The following is a 24,704-nucleotide window of genomic DNA, read 5'->3' on the forward strand; positions in this document are numbered from 1 at the left end:
CCCCGGGCGCGCGGTCGCAGTCCAGGCCGCCGTCGTCGTCGGCCGGGTCGCAGCGCGGCTGCTCGCAGCGCAGGCCGGTGTAGCCGCGCGGGCAGGCGCAGCGCTGGTTCTGCAGGCACGTGCCCCCATTTAGGCACAGCAGCTGGTCGTCGTCGCACACGTTGGCTGCAGGCGAAGGGGCCGTGAGCGGCGGGCGGCCGGGACCCGGCTGCCCCTTTCCTCGACCGCCCTTCCGCGGCACCACCACTTCCTTCCCAGCTCCCTCGGGCCGGCGTACCCCTCCCCCGGCACCATGAGGCCACGCCCACCACCTGCCCCGCCCCCAACCCTCCCCCCGCGTCCCCCCACCCGCGCTCGCCGGTACTCACGGTAGCAGCCCTGGCGCCAGTAGTGCGTGGGTAAGCAGTCATCGCACTTGGGCCCCACCGCGCCCTCGCGGCACTCACAGAAGCCGGTCTCATTGCACCGGTCGTGCACCGAGCCGATCTGGTTGCAGTTGCACTCTGGGCAGACACGGGCATGGGCGCCGTCAGGGCCCCGCCTGGTTCCCCACCCCTACCCGGTGCTCCCCAAGCCGCGTCTGAGAAGCACGGGAACACCAGGGGTCCAGATCTTGGGAGCGAACTCTGCTGGGCCCTGTCGCGGTGTGGCCTGTCCTGTCCCTGCGCCCCTGGTTCACTGGAGGGGACAGCAGTGACTTTTCTGGGCCATCGTGCCCTGAGGGCAGGGCCTGGCAGGTGGCCTGCGTCTCATCGGGGCCAGCTGGCGTCTGTCCAGGAGGCCGGGGGTTGCTCTGTGGCCCCCTCAGCCCCAGCTGGCTTCCCAGGGCTCCTCCCAACTCCGTCTCCCTTAAGTCCGATGCTGGGCCGTTGGAGATGGAGAAGACAAGGGGCTCCTCTAATCGGGTCCAGAGGCTGCACGGTGGCCGTGCAGCTGGCCCCTGTGCTTGGCAGCGCAATTGTTTTGGTCACTTTAGTGCTGATGACATTATCTGAAGGCTCACGCTGACCAAGGCCGACAGCTGGGCTCTGTGGGGGACAGGGCTGCTCCGGATGGAGGTGGAGTCCTCCCACCTGGGGGGGGGCGGGGAGCGCTATGCCTCCAGATTGGTGGGTGCTGGTCAGGGTTGTGGACTTGGCCTTTGGAGACTGGCTGTCCCTTTCTAGGTCTAGGACTTCCAGGGACTTCCTTCCCTAACCCTTGCCAGGCCTGGAAGGAGGTGATGAGGAAAGGGGGCCAGGGGCCTACAGCTGTAGAAGCTGGCACCTACTAGAAAGTGCTCACGGGCACTGTCAGCAACAAAGGAGCACTGGAAACTCCACCTACGCCAGCGTGGCAGTGCACCTCTGTCCTCCTCGCCCTGGGAGGCTGAGGCAGGAGGATCACTGAGAGTCTGAGGCCAGCCTGGCCTGCATAGTGAGTTCAAGGCCAGCTGGAACAACACAGTGAGACGCAGTCTCAAAACAAGGCAAAATAAACAGCAAGCCTTTCACCGGATGGAGCCACCTCCAGATTTTCCAGTGGGAGCCCTGGCAGCCAGGCGGACCCTAGAACCCAGCTCACCCTGCACACTCGCCTGCACTCACCAATGCACACGTTCTCGTCATCCAGCTCAGCCGAGCCGTTGCGGTAGTAGCCCAGGCGACAGTGCTGGCAGTGCTGGCCCCGTGTGTTGTGCTTGCAGCTGACGCAGGTCACTACGTTCAGGAAGTCGATGTAGCTGCAGCGGTTGGAGTGGCCATAGCACTCGCAGTCTGGGTCAGCCAAGTGGGGGAAACGCCAACGGTCAGTGAGCACCGGGGGAGACTGAGGCACCAGGAGAGGGAGGACCCGCCCGCTCCGGGACATGCAGGGAGAGAGGTGTCTTTGGAAAAGGACCTGGCAGGTCTCATGTCCCCAACTGCTCCCATGGCATTGAGAAGAGACAGAGCTGCCAGCACTGGGCTGCAAGGAGAACCTAAGGAGGCCCGAGGACAGCGCCTGCGCATGCCCAGCCTGGCACCAGGCTGACCACCCTCTGAAGCTGCCCACTTGCCAGGGAGATTACCAAGTGATTCATGCAAGGAGGGCGGGGCTACAACCCAGATGGTGAGCTCAGGGAGGGCTGCCGGGGCTCCAGCCATCACCACTGCATCCCAGGGGCGGCATGGATGGGTGGAGGCATGCAGGAATGCTGGGCGAGGTGGGGTGGGCCAGGAGCTTCCTCTGTGCTGCTTTGGAAGGGGGAGAAGAGGAACGCGCCCGCTGTCCCTGCCCCTGCAGTTCCCTTCCTTATTAACCTGGCCGCTCCCCAATTTGGGTGGCACCAGGGCGCCATCTCTGTCATCATGGGGTATTTTCCAGTGCCACCATCATGTGGGTCTTAGGCTGACCCCTGCCCGATTGCCCTGCCGAGTCTCACAAGTGCCTGGGACCCAGCTCTCGGGGGTGGAACTCACACCGTCCGGAAGGGGCAGGGTTGGACACATGGGGGACCCTGGAGACAGCCCATGAAGTGTGCCCGTTGTGACGGAGGACGTTCCCACAGTGGGCCTCCCAGACCTACTCCTACACCATGCCCCTGCCGACGTCGCTAGGAGGCAAGCATCTTCCCAGTGTCCCAAGAGCAGTGTTGGTGACTGGAGTGTCCCAGATTCTGTGCCAGTCAAGAGGAGCCCCTGGGCTGCTCCTCCCCGGGGAGCCAGGACAGGCTATTTCCAGCAGCTGCTCTGCCTGCCGTGCGCCTGCCCGCTGTGCCCACGTTGGCTTCTGACTCATCCTCTGCTCCCAGCTCCCTTGGGGCCCGAGGCCAGGGGGAAGAGAGACTGTTTCACCTTGACCCAGGTGCTGCAGGCAGGTGCACAGGGCCTGCCACTGTTCTCTGTCCAGTGGAGGTGAGCAGAGATGTTGGGGAGAGCCGGGCCGGTGCCAGGCCTTCTGCTTACCTGGGAATTCTTCCACAGGCATCACTTGAGGAGATTTAGGCTTGAGCTGGAAGAGTTTGGAGCCCTTGGCAGGGGTGTGGGCAGTGGCAGAGGTGCTCACAGCTTGGAGAAATGAGAAACAGCTTCTTTTGTCTGCCATGGCTCCCAGGCACCCAGGGAAAAGCTAGACAGAGACTTCCGAGGTGCCAGCGCTAGGCCTGGGGCAGCCTTGTCACCTGCTCATATTGGCATGGACCTGAGGTGGGGAACCTGTCCCTCTCAGTACCCTGCAGAGCCAGCCCCTGACCCCCTCTCCGAGACTGACTACATCTGACCCCCACATGACTTCTCTGTCCCCCCGCATCCTCCACGCAGACATTTACTGACACTGGATGTCTTCTGGAACCCATTCCTGGATTTTCACCTGCAAGGGTCACCAAGCTGAGCACAAGGGTGGCACTTGCCTTCCACCACCTGGGCCAAGTCCCATAGTTGGGGTGAAGAAGCCCGTTCTGGGAATCACAGCCTCCACTACCATCTGGCAGTCTGTGGCATCTCAGTGTGTGCAGGGAAGGGAACGAGATGGCCACTGCTGTCTTTGTCCCCATAGCCAGAGATAACGCCCCCATTTAGAGTGGCCCAGGGCACCCAGAACCTTCGACCCTAACGGTGGGCCAGCCTGCAGTCACTGTCCAGCAGAGGGTGCTCAAAGCCCCTCTCTCTGCGGGGAGCTGGAGCGAAAGGAGGTGGGGTTGCAGCAGGGACACAGGCCTGGGAACGGGTGGCTGGGGACAGCCTCCTTTCTCAGAGAGTCAAGCAGTCCCCGTGTTTTCTGTGTGTGCCCAGCTGCGGCCTGGCACTCCTCCCTTGCTATCAGCGGAGTCCACAGTGTCAGCCACTGCCCCAGCTGGCACTGCTGCCTGAATGTGCCACGTCCCCTTGCTGCCCACAGCCACCCCCTTTGGCCCTGTCCCCTGTCTGTGCCCTCGTGTCTGTGAGCCTGAGTGGCCAGAGAGAGGGTTCTGCATCTCCAAGTGCTCCAGACCCCTTGGGGAGGGGGAGAGGGACTTGGGACGGCAGCTGGATGTGGCCCTGAACCCCTCATACAGGGGCAGAGTTTGGAGGTAGGGGTTGTGCTACTGAGAGCCTCACCCCTGCACCTCTCCCCTCAACCCGTCAGGAAGCACCCAAGCCAAGAAGGCCCCACCCTAGCCCTACCTTCTGCGCGGGAGGATGCCTGGGGCCAGGGGGGGCTCTGCCCAAAGGGGGCCACTGTAGACGGCCTGGTCCATTCTTGGGTGGGGGGAAGAAGAGCAGAAACCAAGTTATTTGAGGGTGCGGTGTCCCGTAGCCCCACAGGCCCTGGTAGGAAACAGCACTGTTAGGGAGAAGCTGTCTACATTGGCTGAAAAGTCGGTCCAGACACTACAGAGGCAGCGTCTACACTACGACAGTATACACAGAAGCCAGACAAGAGGGGCCCCATACTGACAATCTGCGTGTAGGGGCAGTCCTTTCCTCAGGGGGACATCTGAGTCTGGGGACCCCATGTGTGGCTTCTGTTCCTCCTGAAGGTGGCATTAGACCTGGTCCTATATCCAGGAGTCTTAGGCTTTGTACTGTCTGGCTGAGCCGCAGAAGGGAGAGGAGGTGTGTGCTGGCCAGGACGCCGGATGTCCCTGGAGGGGACCTGGACGGCTTCTGGTCCTGCCCCGCCCAGGGATCCAAGTGTCCTTCAGTGTCACCACCCTCCCACCTCCCTGAGCCCTGCCCTGAGCTCATTTCCACTGGGGATCTCGACATGAGTCCCCCCTCTGGAGCTTGGTGCTCATTTCCAACACTAAGGGATGCACGGAGAATTCGAAGGACAGAAGGGGGGAGGGGGCTGATGTTTTCACTTCTTAAAGGGATTACCCACGCGAGAGCTGATGGGCAGAGACAAAGAAAATCTCCTCGCTAAAAAGTGCGGCAGACTTCCCAGCTGGGAGCCGGGAGCCTTTGGACATCAAATTGACATTAATACGGTGTTCAATGAGGAGCGGAGGCCGCAGGACCCAAATTGGCAAGGGCTTAATTAGAGGCTCAGTAAAAGCAGCCCGAAAGGCATTCTGCATGGAGCCTCGCTCCCCTGCTCCCCGCTCCCCGGGAAGGATTAGCGGCTGCAGAGCTCCACCTGGCACTGCAGGAGGGCCATGCCTCTGGCCAGGGGATCAGGGCCCAGCCGGCCTCCGGCCAGAAGGTACCTGTGGGAAGGGGCTGGAGAGATAGAGACCTTTCTGGGGGTCGGGCAAGGGCAAGGGCAAGGCCTCTGCCGGGCTCCCCAGGACATGCTGAGGTGTGTGCAGGAACGTCCTCCAGGTGGCAGGTGCCGCGTGCCAGGAGCAGATGGAGACCCCGGCTGTTCCGTTGGAACTGGGGAGCTGCGCAGGCCAGGGCTTAAGGACAGCTCCACCTCCCGGTGTCCCAGGGCCTGAGATCAGTGGCACTGGGTGGCAGAAGGGCTTCAGCACCCTGGTGCCTTGGGCTGCTGCTTCTCTTTTCTTTCTTGAAAACCAGCCTCAGTGGGGTGTAATGCACACAATGCAAACCCAGCTGCCTCTTCCTAAGCCTGGGTCCCCTCCCCAGTGGGATAATAACAGAAAATAACAGCCTCCTTGTCCCAGAGCAGGGGCCCTGGGGTGCAGTTAGGCTGTGCTCTGAGCCAGGAGGGCCCCACTGCCCCCACCTGGAGCTGGTATCATAGGAACAGGGATCCAGATGGAGGTGTGGTGAGGGTCCCCCAGCACGGCAGGCTCAGGCCGCTGGCTGCTGCCTTGGGGCTGCCGCCTGCTCCTGCACCTGGTCACCCTGCACCAGACTTGGATCGAGTACCAGTGCACCTGGCCTTGCTCCCCCACAGCCCCCTGCCTGGAGCCGTACCCCTCCCCCTTCGTGACTATTTTTACTTCCATTCACCTAGCACAGGCTCAGCAAAAATAAATAAATAAATAAATAAAATATATTTTTTCAAAAGCCCAGGTCTCAGGTGGCTGAGAATGAGTGAGCCCTGCCTGTCCTTCTCCCTGAGAGAGTGCTGGGCCAGGAGGCTCCTGGGAACCCTACCAGTGCCCTGGCTGGCCAAGGACAAGCAGCCACAGGGAGGTGCCCAGAAAGGGGATTTGTAGCAGCAACTGCAGTCACCTGGAGAGGCTGGGTAGGTCCCTCTGGCTTGCCTGGACAGCCTAGCGTGATGAGGGGTTCCTATACGTAGAAACTTGTGCCTGTCAGGGAAGGTCAGGGCACTGCCACGCAGTCCTTCCTGCAGGGGGTAGTGTGGGACAGGCAGCAGTGGTCCCTGGACTCCATGCCCCAACCCCCAGGATGGTTCCTTCCAGGCTCCAGGCATCAGCAAGGTTTTCCCCGGATTCCGGGAAGTCCAGGGGAGACCAGAACTTTGCCCCAGCATCGAGGGGCGACAGGGGGCAGAGCCTGAGACAGCTCCTGATCTGACCCTGAGATGAGCACCCATGGGCCACACTGGCCTCAGGGTCTACCAAAGAATGTGTTGGAGGAGCAGGAGTAAGGGTTGGGGTGTGGGCAGGCACCGGTGTTCTCCTGGAAGCCCTCTTGGCCTGCTTCTGGAAGCTCTAAGGTGCTACCAGCATTTTCTACTCTAAGAGTTGCGCCCTGCTACCCCCAACACAGGGTGAGGCAGGGACACTGGCTACAAGCAGCAGGGGACAGCAGCGGTCACTGGCTGGAGCCTGGCACCCACCTGTGGGCTGTGGGCTTCTGGGGGCTGTGGGTGCCTGGGTAGTAGATGTGGAGGGGGTAGAAGTCGTGGGTCCCCCCCTTCTGGCCACAGTGGCCACAGGGGATTTGGGGGCGGGGTCCTTCCGGGACCTGCCACTGCCTGGGAAGAGACCAGGAAGCAGGAGGGAGGGGTCAGCAAGCAGGCACCTTGGAGAAACCACTTCCTGTGAGTGTGGCTGTGCAGACCCGGTCCCAGGCAGGGTCACTTTCCTTCAGTGCCCTCTCTGCCTACTAGCACCCCAGCTCAGTGGGGGAGGGCTGTCCCCACCCACAGAGTCCTGGGGCAGGGAGACCTGTGTCCCAGAGACCCTCAGAGCTGATCTGCCACCAGCTGCCAGCCTGACCTTGGCTAGGCCATTCCTGCTGGGACTCAGAGCTGCTAACAAATCTCCCCAGGGAGTGGGGTTTCTGGGGTTAAACGAGACACCACCAAGTTCTGCCCCCACTGGCCCACCCTCCCCCTCCTGAGCTCTCAGGACTCCCTGGCCTCCTTCAGGTGCCCTGCGTGGCTGGACACAGGGCAAAGGGATAGGTATGCTTCAGCCTCAAGGTGGTCAGGGCTGGCTGTGGCACTGCGCACAGAACAGGAGAAGCAGGGAGCCCCAAGGTCAAGGGACCCACGCGAGGTCCACAGCTTTCCAAAGCAGCGCTAAGGAAGCTCCTGAGACTGTCTGGGAGCCAATCACGGCAGGGCTGCAACAGGACACCAGGGAGAGGTGGAGGTGGGGTGGGGTGGGGAAGCGGATGGGTGTGATTGGTGGGGGTGGAGCAGAGTGGCCAGGCCCAGGGCTAGCAAAGCCCCATCCTGCCCGCTCCTCCTGAGGAGAGCCCCATGCAGCCAGCTGTACTTACTGCCGAAGGCCGAGCCTGCAGCTGCACCTGCGAGACAAGAGGGTCACAGGCTGCAGTCAGACCAGGGGCCTTGTGACAGTTGAGGAGAACAGTGTGGCAGGGCAGGGCAGGGCAGAGGAGCCCACGGAGGTCAAGGAAGGACACTGAGATCCGTCAAACCCTGCCTGGGAACTTGGCCAACTGTCCCATTTCTTTCGCTGCCGCCTAAGGGGAGGGGCTGCTGCTACTGGCCCACTTTTTTGACAGAGAAACTGAGACCAGGGGCTGTGGCTTCCCTACAGGGCGTGATAAATGCCAAGCACGCCTCTCCTCTCCTGCTTAACTTCAGACTCTCAGGACCTCCAGCTGGGGAAAGTGTGTGCCCCCATCTAGGAAATGCAAGCCTGCCGACCGACTGACTCCTGGGGGTGCAGGAGCCGCTTCCTCCTCATGCGGGGACTGGCTGGACGACAGGACAGTGGGCAGGGGGGCCGAGGCCAGCCCCAGCTGGGGCACGTGCTGTGTCGCACATGGAGGACATGGGGGAGCAAGGACTCAGGCTTCCTGAGTGGAGGAGGCAGGACAGGGGTGGGCACACCCCAGGGTTGAGGTGACAGCTAGGCTGGGCCCCAGAGGCTGTGCTGCCAAAGCAGCAAAGGACTGGGTCACACACACAGTCTCGGACAGCAGGAGAGTGAGTTCCTGGAGTTGGGATCCAAGGCAGGAAGTGGGGAGGAGGAAACCTCACAGAGGCCTTGTACCTGGGGGACCAGAGATGGAAGGGTTTGCTCCAGCGAGGAGGGGGTGAGGGAGAAAAGGCAGGAGCAGGTGGTACTGGAAAGGGAAGGATCAGGAGAATGTGGGGAGAGTGGTTAGGGAGGGGGTCAGGGGACAGTTACGGAGCCCTGGGTCAGGGACAGGAAGCCCCGCAGACTGCGCAGGTGGAAGAAAATACCAGAGGTAGGGCTGGGGAGATGGCTCAGTGGAATAAGTGCTTCCCTGGCAAGCACAAGGACCTGAGTTCAATCCCCAGTGCCACCAAAAAATGAAAATTAAAAAAAAAAAAAAAAAAAGAAAAGACCAGACGGGCCAGGCAAGGGGCTGCTGGACAGATGGAGCAGGCAAGAGGCCAGCCAGACAGGAAGTGTCAGCAACGGAAGAAAAGGTTCGGGACACAAAGAGATGGGGGAAGGGGCAGGCAGGAGGTGGCCGCTGGCACCGCAAGCTGTCCCAGTGCCTTTGAAGGCCCCAAGTGCTGCGAGATGCCCGTCAAGTCACCCTTCAAAGGCCTGCCAGGACACCAGCCCCAGCCTACGCACCGCAGGCCTGTCATGGCCCCGCCGTGACACTCTACTTTGATTAGCCTAAAGCCACATAAATCTTTCAGGGGTGCAGGGAGGGTGCCCAGGCGGGCGGGACATCCATGGCCCAGCCATGGCTTTGGCCTTGGATGCAGGAAGCAGCCTGGAGTCCCAGTGCTGGCTCAGCTCAGTGTACAACCAGCTGGGCCCTGACGTTGGCTGGGCCTCAGTTTACCCATCTGCAGGGGGTTGGGTCTCAGTCACCCACGTAGTGCAGGCTCCAGCACCGTTGCTCCGGGCATCCTGCAGGGCTCCTCCCCTGCATCCAGGGTCAAGGAGGCGAGAAACAGGAAAGAGGCTGAGAAACCTGTCTGGGGTCTCCTGTGTGGCCGGCGGAGGAACTGCAGAGAGGTCTGCTGTAGAAGCTGTGGTAGAGGGCCAGGCTCCTGACAAGATGTGTGTGCCTGCAGGCGCAAGTCTGCGTGTCATGTGTCCATGCCTGCTAGTGTGTGCACGTGTTTCTTTGTATGCGTGTGTGTGTGTGCGCGTGTGTGTGTGCACAAGTATGTGTGTGCACCACAGCTCTGGGCATGAAGGGCCAGGTGACAGCAGCCCCCCGGCTGGTATGGGGGACACATACGTACAGGCATTGGGGGAGCCGTGCGGCAGCGGCAGGTAGGAGCCGGCGCGCCAGGCGCGTGTGCGGAAGTTCCTCTTGCACTTGCCGCAGTCGGGGCCGGTGGTGTTGTGCTCACACTCGCACTGCAGGCTGCCCTCGCGCACGGAGCACAGGCTGGCGTGCAGGTTGCACTTGCACCTGGGGAGACCGCAGAGGGCAGAGCGTCAGCGTGCGCGTGGGCGAGGGCCTGTGCGTGCGGCACCGGGCCCCCCTCCTGTGCCAGGGTCCGCGGCGTCCTGCGGCCTCCACCAGCCTGGACGCTGCCCGGACGGCTGCAGCTGGGCCCGCCTCTGCCTGGACTGTGGTTTCCAGGACGTGTTAGTCTGTGTCCCATCACTGGCCAAAGCCTGATAAGATCCGCCTTCGGAGCAGCTCGTTAGCTTCTCCGTTTCCGGTGTTCCCAGAGCCAGGGCCGGCTGCGCCAAGACAGGAACATGTGGCAGAGGGGCCTAGAGGAGGAAGCCTCACCTCACAGCGGCCAGGAAGCAGAGAAAGACAGAATAAGCCTGAGACAGGAGGGGTCTGGGGCCAGAGACATAGTCCCCAGTGTCGCATCTCCATGACCCACTGCTTCAGTGAGGGCTTCCCCCATTTCCATCTTCTCCCAGTACTGGCATCAAATCCTGATTCCACCCGCGGGCTAGCCCACTGGTGAAGTTAGGGCAGCCGTGGGAGCCAACCACCTTCCAGCAGTGTCACTATGCTGCAACCTGAGACCTGCGCGGGTCTTTGGGGGACGCTTCGTATTTAACCATAATCTAGGGTTTCCTGCCTGTTGGATGCGGTGATAAGAATCCTTTGTCCAGATTTCTGTATTCTCATTCTCTCTCTCCCTCCCTCCCTCCTTCCCTCCCTCCCTCCCTCCCTCTCTCTGTCTCTCTCCCTCTCGCTCCCTCCCAACTGGGAGGGCCTCAGTATGTAGTCCAGGCTGGTCTTGAACTTACAAGCAATCTTTTTGCCTCAGCCTCCCAAGTGCTGGTACCTCAGGCAGGCACCGCCATACCTAACGAGACACTATATTTCTAGCAGGGTGGCTTTTAATCACCTCCACTTGTTCTTGGCACCAGGGATGGAGCCCAGTGCCTTCACAATGGATTATATCCCCAGCTCTTTTCATTCTGTATTTAGAGAAAGGGCCTCACGAAGTTGCTAAGTTTCCCAGGCTGGGCTGGAACTTGCCAACCTCCTGTCTCAGCCTCCAAGGGCTGGGATTACTGGATGTGACACTAGGCCCAGCTTCACCTCTGCTCTTGACTGAGGAGGGCCGACAGGTAGCAAGAGCTGCTCCAGGTCCTACTTGTACAGACCGAGTCCCAGCCACCCTTGTGCTGTCAGCCGGGAGCCTATGTGACAACCTCCAGGGTGACAGAGGGACCCCCCCAACCCAGCCAGTTCATCCACACATGCATTATTCATTTATTCATTCAAATATTCATAGGCAGCTCATGATTCTGAAAACTAGTAAATAAAGGGAAAGAATCAGGCATTGATCCTGCCTGTCCTACGTAAGCTGTACCTCAGGGTAACTGAAAGTTGCCAGGGGGGCTTCCTTCCATAGACGCATTGCATGGTAGAGTTTGCAGCCCCTCCCAAATGAAGGGCCCGGGATTGAGCTGCACCAGGCTGGACACCACACATGGGAGTGGCCTGAGAGTGCTCTTCCCGCAGGACAGCACACCCTACCCCAGGCGAACCCACTACCTGGAAAGACTCAACTGGAATCCAGTCAAATCTGGACAAGAGGGCTGGCCAAATAGCTCGGCGGATTAAAGTGCCTGCAAGCAGGTGCAGGGGCGGGGTTCAATCCTTGGGCCTGCTGTGCTGACAGCAATTGAGACTGGGTGTGGTGGCACATGCCTATAATCCCAGCTCTTGGGAGGCTGTAAACAAGTGGATCACTAAGAGTCCAATACAGTAGTGAGACCCTGAGCACCCTATAGACCCTTCCCTAAAAAAAAGAAAACTCTGGACAAGAAATTCACAATGACACAATCAGTTCCACCCAGGGGCTGCAGCTGGCCTGATCCCAGATGATGAGCTCAGAAGTGAGCGCCTGGTGCAGGGAATACAGACCCAACAGACAGAGGCTCCCCAGACCATGGGGGCCCCCCCGAGGCAGGCCCCCACGACGGCACAGATGACACAAGCACCCGGCTGCCTCTTGGGCTGACCAGCCCCATGCCACCAATCAAATGGGATGTCCATGAATGAGGAGGCCCTTGGAAATCAGAACCTTGGCTGTACTCGGTGAGATTAAATTGGTGTATGTGAGGGGCGAGGATGGGACGTGATTCTGCTTTGGAGAGTCTTTGTCCTTCCGAGACACAAAGAGGAGTATTTAAGACGAAATGATCTGGTGACAGATTGGCTTCTGAGCAGCACAGAAGAGGGGGACATGGGTAGGGAGGGTGACAAAAGGAGGCAGGCCACAAGCTGCAGTGAGAGGGACAGCCATGTCGTGGTCAAGTCCCTCTTCCTCTGGGAGTGTGTTGGAAATTCTCCATGACACAGAGCTGAAGAGAGAGACTATGCTCCCTATGTTATGATATGGGAAGGTTTCCAAGATATAGTGTCAATATTTGGAAAAAGCAAATCGCAGTCTGGTATGTTTAGTAGAATCTTATTTTTATTAAAATATGCAAAGAGAAAGATGTGCAGGGCACCTGTTACGTGGCAGGTGCTGGGCTGGGAACAGTAAGTATGACAGCCCTGAGCAGACAGTTCCTGCTGGGATGGGGCATGGGGTCTCACCGGGTGACAAAAATCAGTGATGGGGTGACAGGGAGGAAGGACGAATAGACAGCACACGGATTTTAGGGCAGCAAAACTGTTCTGTAAGATGCTGCGATGGTGGACACCAGGGCTCTGTCCAGAGCGGCTCACTGTAAACGATAGACTTTGACTAATAATTGTGAATCTTCATGGGTTCGTTATCGTAACAAATACACCCCAGGGATGGAAGCAAGATGCCCACAGGAAGGGGCACAGTGCAGGGCAAGGGGTCCTAACTCAGTCTGCAGGGTGCAGGCTCCGTTTCCAGGAAGAAGGGTGTCCACACAAAACAACCCCGTCGGAGGGAAAGAAGAGCTTGTGATAAGCCACACTCAATGACCAAGGCTCTGGAGCGCAGCCTCCAGCGTCCTGCAGAGAAGGCGCAGTGACGACTCCCACAGGACAGTGCTCAGCCTGCCGAATCCACACACGCCGTGCAAGCTTCATAGGGGCCTTACGAGGTGCGCTGAGGGAACGCGGGGCAATTCTGACCAGTGCACGGAGATGGATCTTACCGCCTTTCTCTTATCTTGGGAGGCTGGGGATAGAGCTTCGCACTTCATGGATGGTAGGTGAGAGCTCACCACTGAGCTATCCTTTCTTACTCCTTTGTAGGCAGATTGGTCAAGTTGAGGTCTGTTCTTCGACAAGCTATGCCTGGGCAGCTAAGCCCAACACACATCCTAGACACGTTTCCTACTCATCAAGAAAAAGTCAGCCCTGCTACAAGAGTCGGGGCAACGCCTGGGTTTTTAAAGGCCCGGGGTGGGGGTGCTGATCACCTAAGCCTCTTGGTCTTCATCTTTTTGTTTCCTTGGGAGAAGCTGTCCTTGTTATTGCTTTCTAGAGATCTGTGGTAACAGTCTCCTCAGAAATGCTTAGTTTTGCATTAGCTGAACAGTTAGCTCTATCTTAAACTAGAACTTGAAGGAGGATGGACAGTGGCCAGGCCAAAGGGAGAACCTTCTAGAAACAGCAAGAGCATGGGGAGAGACCCTGAATACAGAGGAGGTGAGGAGCTTAACAAGCACCTGGCCGGGGCACCATGGCTGGGTTTTATTCTGCCAGGGACCCGAAGCCACCAGAGGGCTTGCTGTGTCCTGTGCAGTTCACACTGCACACCACAGCTGCACCAGAGACTGGGTCCACGGGGACAAGAGCAGGGCAGGCGCCTGGCAAGACGGGTATGCGAGGCGGCCCGGACAGGCGAGGTCCCTCATCGCCTGCTCATTGCTCTCTGGTGGCCATGGGCAGCTCCGTGGCAGATCATTGCCCAGCGTGTGAGAGACCCTGGGTTCCATCCCTCCACAGCAAGCAAGGAAGGTCGCTTCCTGAGTGCCCGGCAGCCTGTGGGCTTACAGGCTGGAGCCCCAGAGGAAGCGTGGAGACCCAGACAGGGGAAGCGGTAAGATCACACGGCCTGAGATGATTCCAAGCCGCCAGGAATATTCCTGATGGGAATGAAAAGATCACAGTGGCCGAAAGCCTGCAGGGACTCATTCAACCCTTGGGGGAACGCGTGCATGGGGCTCAGGGTGGTCACGCCACTCGCCTGGCGCTAGGCACGAGCCCCACATGAGTTTTACTTTGTCTTCTTTGTCACTTTTTACGCTTCACACTTCTTCCACAGTAAGCAGGGATGGATTTTATAAGCATGTAAAAGGATTTTTAGGGCCATGACACTACTCTAAATGATCCTATAAGGGTGTGCCACATCATTATATGTAATTCCAGTTATTAAAATTTTCCATATAAAAGCATGACGGGAGCGCAGGCTGGGCAAGTGCTCACTCCCACGCTCCAGTCTACCCCCCAGGAGGAGCACCGGGCCTCCAGGCTCTGGGGCTGCTTGGAAGCCGGCGTCTTGGAAGTGGACGTCAGCAGGCTTAGCTGGCCCCGAGGTCTGCGCAGGTTGAGAATCCCTAATCAGAAATCCAAAGCGTGAGTGCGCCCAAATCCAGAACGGGGAGGGCTGACCCGAGGCCGCAGGCGGAACATTCACACCTGACCTCACGGGACAGGGAACAGGCGCAGCGCAGGTGTCAGTGCCGCAGCAAGGGGCTTCGGGCAGTGTGTATGCGAAGCGCATGAAGCCTGAACGAATGTCACGCTTAGAGCAGGGTCCCTCTCCCAAGAGGTGTGATCAAAATAGGCGGGGAATGTTTAAATTCAAAGAAATGACTCCCCTCAAAAATCCTTGCCCCGCTTCAAACATACCCACCCCGTCCTTCTTGCCACTGACTGCAGCAGCTCTGAGAGTCCTCTTTCATGAGTTTCTTTGCAGGCAAGCGCTTATTCTACTGAGCTATCTCCCCGGCGCCTGAGTTTCTTTACAGGATATGGCGAAAATATGGAGAACGCTGCTGCCAGGCGCCATCCAGGCGGAAGACGGCCGTGAATGCATGATGCTGTCCCCATCCACTTTATTCACCAGCTTTGGCTCTGTGTGGCCTCTGGCTCTTCCCACAGTCAGAATGGCCACGAGGAGGAGAGGGCTTTGGGTCCGCTCACAGCACCGAAGGCAGCCAGGACCACGTGACGGAAAGACCCTCGGGAAGGAGGTCTCCTGAGCTGCTCCAGGACAAGACAAGGGCGGTGGGCTCAGGGGCTCTAAGCATCTGGGTGCGGTTTCAGGGGCTTACTGGTAATGACAATGTATCTTTTACTGTAACAAACTTCTAAAAATTTAAATATTCACCTTAGTTTTGTGCATGCCTTACAGATGCAAATATTAAAAACTCTGAAAAAGATAAAATTTTCCCAACCCATCTGATGCTGAGCGTTTTGGAGGAGGCATGCTCAAGATGCCCAAAAGCCCTTTCTGCCCATCCAGCTGGGACACTGCTGGCGTCGGAACCCTGCTTGCTCTTCGACGGAGGCCCAGCCCCTGTGCCTCGACACACACACCCGAGCCTTCTCTGCGCTTGGCTCTGGGAAACGCAGGTCCTGTCGTTGACAGCCTTCCATCCTGGGCACACTGGCACCCAGAGGCGGTGGCAAAGGGCACTCTGCACAGAGACCTTTTTGGTCAGGCAGCTGCTGCTCCAAGCCCCCCCCCCCCGCTCACCCCCAGGGTGCCGGGCACAGGGGTGCCCAGGGGCTCTGACCATCCTGCAGGAGAGAAGCCCACCCGACTTGGCCTGAGAAAAGTTTGTTTGCCAAATGCATTTGACCTGGGGAGGTTTCACCTGAATCCTATTTAATCCCCCACTGAGCCAGCCCGCAAGGAACACCCTTGACATGTGAAACCAGGAACGTACTCCACTCTGCTGGCCCGAGGAAGGGATATTTTTAAACATCGGCTACATAAAGAGAAGACTGCCATCGAATTTGGGTGATAACACTGACCTTGGCTTATTAAAAATGCACAAGAGTCCAGAGGCATGCAAGCAGCATACTGTGGTGATGATAAGGGACGCACAGGTGTCAGGGCCGGACAGGCCTAGGTGGCCCGGCGCGGGGGGCAGCCGCTCCTGCCCCGTCCAGATGGCTGCCCTTCCCGCCTGCCTCACCCCTCTCCTGTCTTCTGTAGGAGCAGGGAGGACACTGTGGTCTGTCCAGCTCCCTGCAGAGCCTGGAGAGATCCCGCCGGCCCCGCTTCGCGGCTCGTCCCTGTGCCCCCTCGCCCTGGCCCTCTCTGCCTCGACACGCCCCTGTCCAGCTGTGCGCGCCCGGTCTGTCCCACCCCTGGGGCTTTGCACGCGCCACGGCCCTGCCTGGAGCGCATCGCTGGGTTCTGGCCCTTCTAACACTCCCTTTGAGACAGCGTCGGCTCAGGCCAAGCGTGCCTTCCATAGGGAGCCTTTGGCCGCCCCGCTCCTCTCAGTCCTTGAGGTGCTGTCTCCCACCAAAAACCTCGTGGAAACCAGTGTCCTCACCCAGAGGGGATGACCTGGGGGGTGCATGAGGTGGAAAGCAGTAGTTGTGTGTTCTTGCATCTGTTTTTGTATTCATGTTCATCAAGTTTGCAGTTTGCCTAGAAGAGGCCACATTTGTTTTCATTCCTTTTCTTTCTCTTTCCTTTTTTTTCAGTACTGGGGATTGAACTGAGGACCTTGCACTTGCCAGGCAAGCACTTATTCTACTGAGCTATCTCCCCAGCCCGAGGCCAAATTTCTGAAGTACATTAATTTAAAGAAATTGTTGGTAAGGAAATAAACTCGTACAGTGGCATAAAGACAAGCAAAAGAACGAAGTTTGATTCTGTCCTCACATTCTATATGGAATAACTCAAAATGGCTCAAAGATCTAGGCGAAGAAACTCTTAGAAGGAAACGCAGGGGTAAATGTTCACGACGCTGGGCAAAGCAGTGGCTTCTCAGCTAGGACCCCAAAGCAAAGGCACTGGGAAGAAAAACCAGATAAAGTGGAATTTAGCCAAGCTAGATATTCTTGTGCCTCGGAGGGCACCATCAAGAAACAAAGAAGAAACCTACATAAGAGGTAAAAATTGCAAATCTTGCCTGGTGTGGTGGTTCAGGCCTGTAATCCCAGCACTTGGGGGGAGGCTGAGGCAGGAGGGCCGCTGCGAGTGGGAAGCTGGTCTGTGTTACACGGTGAGTTCAGGGCCAGTATAAAAAGATGAACTACTCAGTTTTGAAAATGATGAGAGGATCTAGATAGGTGTTTCCCCAAGAAGATGCTGAACGACAAAGTACATGGAAAGAAATGCCCCACCGCTGGCCACGAGGAGATGCCACGTCACAGCCACAGGGGTGGCTAGAGTCAAAAGACGGATAACACTAAGTGTTGGCAAAGAGCGGGGAACTGGAGCCTGCCACACTGCTGCTGGGACACAAGATGCTGTAGCCCCTTTGGAAAGAGGTCTGGCAGGTCCACAAAAGGGGAAACTGAGGAGTTCAACAGGAGCCAACAATTCTACCTCAGGATACCCCAAAAGTAATGAACACATTTGTCCACATAAAACCCTGTGCACAAAGGCCCACAGCAGTGCTCTTTGTAATACCCCAAAAGCAGAAGCAGCCACAGCATCCGTCAATAGACAAACAACATGCAGTGCATACTGATGGTGGAATATTAGTCAGCCGCAAAAAGGAATGGAACATTGATTCAGCTGCAGCATGCATGAAATCCGAACGCAAGCTAAGTGAGATTAACTAGACACAAAAGGACAAATATCACCTGGTTTCATTTATATGAAATGCCCGAGCAGAGGCAAGTCTTTAGAGAGAGTAGGTGCATGGGTTCAGCAGGCTGAGCATGGGGAGAGGGAGTTAGGGATGAGGACGAGGGAAGAAGCATCCTCAGGCGTTTCGGTGCTTTCAAATTGACAGAGGTGATGGCTGCACAACATGGTGTGGTGGTTGGGGACACAGCGCAGTGGCACAGGCGCCTGCCACTGAGTTCCATCTCCAGTACCACCAGAAAAAGAATTTCATATTTTAAAAATTTTTAAAAGACACATAGCCACAGATCCCCTCAAAATCCTCCCCCTGCCTTCGTACACACCCGCCCCGCCCTTCTTGTCACATTCTGGAACAGCTCGGAAAGTCCTCTTTCATGAGTTTCTTTATAGGATGTGGGAAAAAAAATTCAGAGGATGTTGCTGCCCAGCGCCATCCCGCAGAAGGGCAGGGCCATACAAAGGTCACGCCGTGTCCTCCTCCCCTTTATTCACCAGCTTTGGCTCTGGGTGGCCTCTGACTCTCCCCAGCGTAAAAATGACCATGAGGAGGAGAGGTCTTTGAGTCCACTCACAGCACCGAAGGCTGCCGGGACTACATGATTCAAAGACCCTGGTGAAAGAGCTATCCAGAGCGGCTCCGGAAAGCGGCCAGGATGTTGGGAGGATGGGGGTTCGCGGCAGCGTGTCTGTTACTCTAACGATTTTTTACACAATTGAAACGTTCGTCACATTTGTGGATCGCGCCGAGTGCTTAAAGCTGTTAAGTGACAGGCTTCCTGCGGGTGGGCTCCGGGCACACGAGTGGGCAGGAAGGGCTTGGCTGGGTGGTGACAGGCAGAAGCATCCTTCCAGATCGCTCTCCTCCTGTGCCTAGTGCTCCCTGGTGGCCCAGTCGCTGAGCCGAGAAGGCTGCGGGACGGCCAGCTGCGGCGGGGTCTGCATGCATCTGCACCAGGGCCCTGCACAGCCGTGGACGGGCGTGTGAGCGCTTCCTCAGCCCCTGGGAGGGGTCCATCATTCCTACTGCCGCTGGCAGGCAAGGAGAGGGACATGGAGAGGCCAAGCAGCCTGCGGAGGGCACACAGCAGGGGCCTCGCGGAACGAAGGAAGGGCCTGGAGCAGCACCGGGTCGGGGCCTACAGTTCCCACCGCTGGAGCTCTGACACAGGGCCCCCCCGAAGGGCGAACTGCCCCACCCTGGAGCCGGGCTGCCCCCACCCTGCGGCTGTTGTCCCTTGATCTCTCTTCCGCAGCCCCACCGGCCCTGGGGAGGTGAAGTGGACAGAATAAATAAGCACGACTGTAAATAATTTAGCGGGCACTCGCGCAGGCAGGCAGTGCATTATTAACCAAATCCCGCAGAAACGCACAAAGCCCACTCTTCCCACCTTATGGGGACACAAGACCCCCGCAGGCCAGGCCAGTGATGGCCCAGGTCACGAAACCTGGCCCAGGGACAGGAGCTCTGAACGCATTTCGGAGGCTGGTGGTGACCAAGCTGAGGTGGCCACGCCTGGCCACGCCCCTCCCACACTGCGGGCCAGTCCACACCCCCTGCCTTCCTCTCTCCCCTCTCCTTCCTAAGGTCGAGGTGAGAAGCGCCAAGCTCCCTTAGGCCCTGCCAGGGTGACACGGGTGTGTGTACGTGTGCGTGGTGGACCCTGTGTGCCTGCAAACACACACATGCTCATAGTCCCCTGACTTTAACTCTTGGGACAGTAGCAGGGGCACACGTGTGCATACACGCACACGTGCACATACATGTACCCACACGCACACACGTGTGCCCCAGGCACACAAGTGCACACACACAGATGCACAAACAGCTGGGTGCTGAGTCTGCGGCCAGGGCTGCTGCTGATTGCCGAGTGACCCCAAGTCAGTCACTTGTCTGGGCCCCCGACCGTCAGGGAGCAAAGCAATAGCTGAATCGTGCCTGAGATTTTCAGCTGCGTACTGCAGTTTTCCCAAGTGCCTCACATGCTCCTTCGTACACGGTAGCAGGCCTCAGCATCTTATGAGTAAGGGAGGGAAGGAAGGAGAGAGGGAGGGAGGGGAAGGAAGGAGGAGGGGGCAGGGAGGCAGGAGCGGGAGCCCTCTCAGTAGCTCCTCTCTGCATTGGCCAGAGGTGACGGCTCCAAACCTGGTGTGTAAAAGGTGTGTTCTGCGGTGACCCAGCGGCTGCGCTCACACCCCTGCCCCGGGCTCTGCAGGTCTGAGCTGGTGACCTGCGTCCTGTGCAGGCCGACGCAGGTTCGACACAGGGTACTACCGCCAGCTCTGGCTGTTCTGCTATTGCTACTGTCCCCAGCCCACGGGCCAACGGCTGCCTGGGGGGAGGGTGGAAGTGTGGGTTCCTGGGGCTGAGATCAGGGGATGACACCCCCTCTTGCCAGCACCCTAGGCCAGCTGACCCCGTAAAACTGCTCAAGTAGCCTGTTCTTTGGCCCCTGGTGTCCCCACAAGGAGGGATATAGCCACTGGCCTCTTGGGCCTGCACTTCCACCAAGCCCCTCCCTTTCTGGTTGTCAGATTTAGCAAATAAAAATGCAAAATGGTTGGGCGTGGGGCACACACCTATAATCTCAGTCTTTAGGAGGCTGAGGCAGGAGGATCGCCACATGTCCAGGGCCAGCCTGGGCCACACAGCAAAACCTTATTTCAAAAACAAAACAAAGCAAAAGCAGGGCACTGGCCAGGTGTGCTGCTTATAGTCACAGCCCTTCAGGAGGCCGAAGCCCTTGATTAGCAGAGGATTACCCGAGCCTCGGGGCCAGGGTCAGCTGGGATTAACAGGGTGAGAGTCTCCTCAAAAAATAAGGATGTCAGGTTGTATTCAAATTCTAGAGAAACAATAATAACTTGGTTAGCTTAAGTGTATCCCAAGGAACATTTAGGGTCTACTTATACCAAGAGTCACCTGTTTACCTGAAATTCGAGTTGAGTGGGACATCCTGCCCTTCACCTGCCAGCCCCCCTGCCTGCCCTGATCACCAAGTGGCGGAGAAAGGCCCCTGTCCCACCTCCTGCTTCCCGTCACTGGCTGCATGAGGGCACTGCTTGCCCGCTGGAAGCTGGCCCTGCCACCTGCCTGCCGACGCAGGGCCGCAGCTGCCCGCTCCGCTGAGCTGTTCCTTTTCTGGAGTTGGCTTGTCCCTAACGAGCCCCAGGAGGTGACAACTGCTCCAAGAAGGGCCCGGCTCACCTCCAGGGAAGGCGCGTCCCAGACAGCCCCAGTCCTCGGAACAGTGGCAGGCCCAGCGGGAGTCTGACAGCCACACGGAGGATGGCAGGGACACCAGCCCGTGCCAGGCAGGAGCGTGCCCTGCCTCACAGGGAGGGCGTGCAGTGCCCAGGAGCTGCCGGCAGGGGCACCATCTGGACCCGGGCCTGGCACCGATGTGCCACAAGAATCGTGAGTCGGGCCCTTCTCTCCCCTGCCGGCGGCAAAAGGAGAGGAGCTGGGTGTCTGGAGAGGATCCACCTGGGATGGAGCAAAGTGGGTCAGCTCCGTCCCAGAGTGGCGTCACCCAGCTCAGGGGTAGCTGGAGGCTCCTGGAAGGCTCCCCTCTAATGTGACCCCTGTGGGACTTCACAGCTATCCCTGCAGAGTGGGGTGTGAGGTGGAGGTGGAGTGAGCCCAAAAAGCAAGCCACTGGGATCTGGGGTTCTTGGAATCCATCCTGGCCGCCTGCCTTTCCCTCTCTTCTGACCCCTCTGGCCTGTGTCATCACAGGGGGCAGAGGAGCCGGGACACCTTGGAAGACAGGTGGAAAGATAGTCCTGCTGCTTCCCAGGTAGAGCCATCCACTCACCGTAAAAACTGTTCATTCGTTTGGCAAAACCTCTCTCAGGGGACTTTGGGTGACAGGGAAGTAGCACCCACAGGAAGGCCAGTTAGTGGCGTGCTGTGCAGCCCCACCAAGGGCTCTTGCTCCCCAAGGGATTCAGGTGCCTGCAGCCAGGAAGACATGACCCAAGGGCTGGGGAGTCACATGAGAGGTGGCCCAGGGCTCCCCTGTCCAGCCAGCAGCTGGACAAGGTCAGGATGGGCCACAAGGCTGGGCTTGGCCAAGGGTCACAGTGGGAATCTTCCCTTCTCTTGTGGGTGGAGCAGGGAAGGGGCTTTGGCCTGCCAAGGTGGCATGAAGACTGGCAGAGGTTAGAGCAAGGAGCAGGCAGCAGAGAACCACAGAGTCCACTGGGCATAGGGGTAAAAAGTGACCAGAAGGACAGGGCAAATTTGGGACCATGCTGGAGGAGGACTTCCTGCTGACTGGTGAGGTGCAGCGGACGGGTCCTGCAGGAAACAGGGCCCTGAAGCCATCGAGTCACCAGGCCACCCTGCAGACGGAGTCGGGGGAGGGGGAGCGGGTGGGGCTGCAGGACTGGGGTCTGGGTGACACACAGTGACTTGGACAAATGCAGGCCGCCGTCCTCCCGGAACACAGCCCGGCCAGCAATTGAGTTCATTGTCTAAATCAAATTTGGGCTTCTGCACGAGCTCTTTTCGTATTAAATGCTTTCTCGTACATCACCTCTCCCGTCTGCTGACAAATTGTATTACCAGCCATGGAGCCAGATGCAGCCTCCAGCCCAAGGGGGAGCTGTCCCAAGGGAGCGGAGGCCTAGAGTGTGTGACATAGGGGTGACACAGGGTGGGACCAAGGCCTGAAGAAGCCCTCCGTCCTGGCTGGTGAATGAATGCAAGCTTGCCTCTTTCCCTGCACCATGGCGTCCCAGCATCCCCAGGGAAGGGCAGGCAAGCCAGGGCCCACACTAGGCCTGCGGAAGTGACGAAGAGGAGCCAGGCGTGACAGCAGAGGTGGCGGCACTGTGTGTGTGTCCGTGCCCTGCTGCTCTAGGCTCTGTACCTCCGAGCCAGCCCTGCTTTCCAGGCCCTTGGGCGGCAGTGTGACAGATAAGACTACACATTCACATTTGTGTGGGTCCGCTCATGAATGAGTGAGTGAATAAATGAATAAATGAATAAATGAATGAGTGAGTGGTGGCAGGGATATGGCTCAGCGGGACAGCACCTGCCTGGCAAGTGCCAAGTCAGGAGTTCGCTTCCTGGAATCAAAACAAAAACAACACTAAAAAAACGAATGAGCGAGTGAATGAGCGAGCACTGAATGAGCGAGTGGGTGAGCAAATGCGTGCGTGAACAAGTGACTGAGTGAATGAGCGAAGACGTGAGTGAGCGAAGGCACGCATCCCACTGACTCCCTGGGTGTGGAGTTGGTGCCACAGCGAACCAGCCAGGACCTCAGGTGTGCAGCCACACGTGGTCACCGCGTCCGTGCGGCTGCATGCTGTGGCCTCAGGGGCCAAGACGAGATAGCAAGATGCCGTGCAGTCCCCAGCCTTCAGAGCCCCAGTTGTGCTCTGTGAGCCAAGCCCCGGGCAGAAGGCCTGGGGAGGCCCTGGGCGGCCCTGAAGCAGCCTGGGTACACAGGTTCAGGGTGACTGAACCCCAGAACTCAGCCCTGGCCACAGAGGAAGGGGGTGTGAGTATGTGGTTGCTGCAAGTGGGGTACAGGGTGGGGACTCGCCCCCAAGATCTATGTGAAGGCTGGGTAGGGTACAGCCTAATCGCAGCACGTGGGAGGCTAAGGCAGGAGGATCGCCATGAGTGTGAAGCCAGCCTGGGCTACCCAGTGAGTTCAAAGCCTGCCTGAACTACACAGTGAGACTCTGTCTCAAAAAAAGAAAGAAAAAAAATCTACAGAAAGGGACAGGCTGGGACCTGTGTGGGAAGAACTAGGTGAGCACAGCTAGAGGGCAGGGGACAGGGGCGACCATCCTCTCCCTACACAACACCCTGAGGCTGCAGCCTCCCTTGTGCGGCTGGAGACTGATGTGGAGTCACCTCACACTCAGAGGAGGGTCTGGGTGGTCAGGAGCTAAGAGCAGGGTGCTTCTCCCCCAGAGCAGAAAGGGGCTCCAGGAGCTGCGAGCCAAGTGTGCGGGTCAGCAGGGGGCCCTGTTCCGGCCCCCAGACACCCAGGGCTCAGGAGGCTCTGTGGGCTCCAGCTCAGGTCCAGGAGCTGCGGGCTCCCTCCCTGCCTACCACCGGGACTCTTGACAAAGCCAGGAGAAAACCAAGTCGCTTGGGGCACAACCTGCCCCTACAGCATTCACAGCCACCATGGCCGGTCACCCGGAGTCCACGGGCCCCTGTGCTGCTGTGGGACCACCGCGCCCACTTCCCTCCTGCGCACTTTGCTCTCCGGTTGGCTCCCCGCCCTGACACGCTCCCTGCTAGAGTGTCAGGGCCCATCCTGGGGGTAACCGCGTCCTCAGGAGGACGTGGAGGTTAGGGTTGGCTATCGAAGTCCTAACTGTGCTGCAACTTTAAGGAAATAGGGTCATGGCCGAGGGGGTTCAGCTGTAAGCTACCAGAGGTCATCTGCGGAGGGTACCTCAGGAACAAAGGGTGTGGGGGACCCTGAGTCAACCCCCACATGCAGAGAGGACCAGCAGGAGAAGGCAAGGCCAAGGCTGGAGCCGCCTGAGACAAGGCCAGCCACGATCACTCCCTACAGGCTCAAAGCTGGCCTGCAGCAACCTGGGTTTAGACTTGTTCCCCAAGCTTCCCAGGCCTTGGGAATGCCAACTCCCTTCCTGTCCACACCTGTCTCTAGCTCTCAGTGGATGGACCACAGTTATACACCACTCTTTTTTTTTTTTTTTTTTTTTTTTTTTTTTTTTTTTTGCGGTACTGGGGATTGAACTCACGATCCTGCACTTGCCAGGCAAGTGCTTATTCTACTGAGCTATCTCCTCAGTCTCTTTTGTTTTTTGAGATAGGATCTCACTATGCAGTTCAAGCTGGCCTTGAGCTCACTGTATAGCCTAGACTGGCCTCCAACTCACAGAGATCCTCCTGTCTCTGCCTCCCGAGCGTGGGATGACAGGTATGTATACCACACCCAACTCGCACATCACTCCTTAATGGAAGCTGTAGTTCAGGAGGCTTAAAATTGCCTTTCCAGGACTTTCCAGATGTTTGGGGACCATGGGGTCCTTTGAGAATGAAACAGAAACCGGGGTGCTCTTCCTCCTGGACCACTTCCAGAGCCTGCAGACCTCACCCCTCCTGAGGGCCACGGGCCAGGCTCCCCAAGATCTGGTGCCACTTGAGCTCAGCAAGGACAGGGTGCTAACCACAGGCCCCCAGAACTTCACATCCGGGGCTCTGTAGGGAGGGGTTGGCCGAGTTCCCAGCCCTGGGCTCCCCACAGGGAAGTGGGAAGGGTAGGGTAGGAAACCTGCCC

The 24,704-nt window shown here is 58.3% G+C and overlaps 1 protein-coding gene across 1 annotated transcript in view; it reads right to left on the bottom strand.

Moving 5' to 3' along the window:
- The window catches only part of Ntng2 (netrin G2), a 50,883-nt gene that overhangs the window by 399 nt on the left and 25,780 nt on the right, over positions 1–24,704 (bottom strand). Inside the window, exons 4-11 of the mRNA XM_023700251.1 lie at positions 9,472–9,644; positions 7,548–7,574; positions 6,658–6,795; positions 4,122–4,196; positions 2,925–3,026; positions 1,587–1,754; positions 369–503; positions 1–165 (exon numbers count right to left, since the gene is read on the bottom strand). Of these exons, the coding sequence (XP_023556019.1) occupies positions 1–165; positions 369–503; positions 1,587–1,754; positions 2,925–3,026; positions 4,122–4,196; positions 6,658–6,795; positions 7,548–7,574; positions 9,472–9,644 (983 nt within the window). The remainder of the gene's footprint in view (positions 166–368; positions 504–1,586; positions 1,755–2,924; positions 3,027–4,121; positions 4,197–6,657; positions 6,796–7,547; positions 7,575–9,471; positions 9,645–24,704) is intronic.

This window comes from Octodon degus, unplaced genomic scaffold, assembly GCF_000260255.1.
Source record: "Octodon degus isolate 3935 unplaced genomic scaffold, OctDeg1.0 scaffold00123, whole genome shotgun sequence".
NCBI lineage: Eukaryota > Metazoa > Chordata > Mammalia > Rodentia > Octodontidae > Octodon > Octodon degus.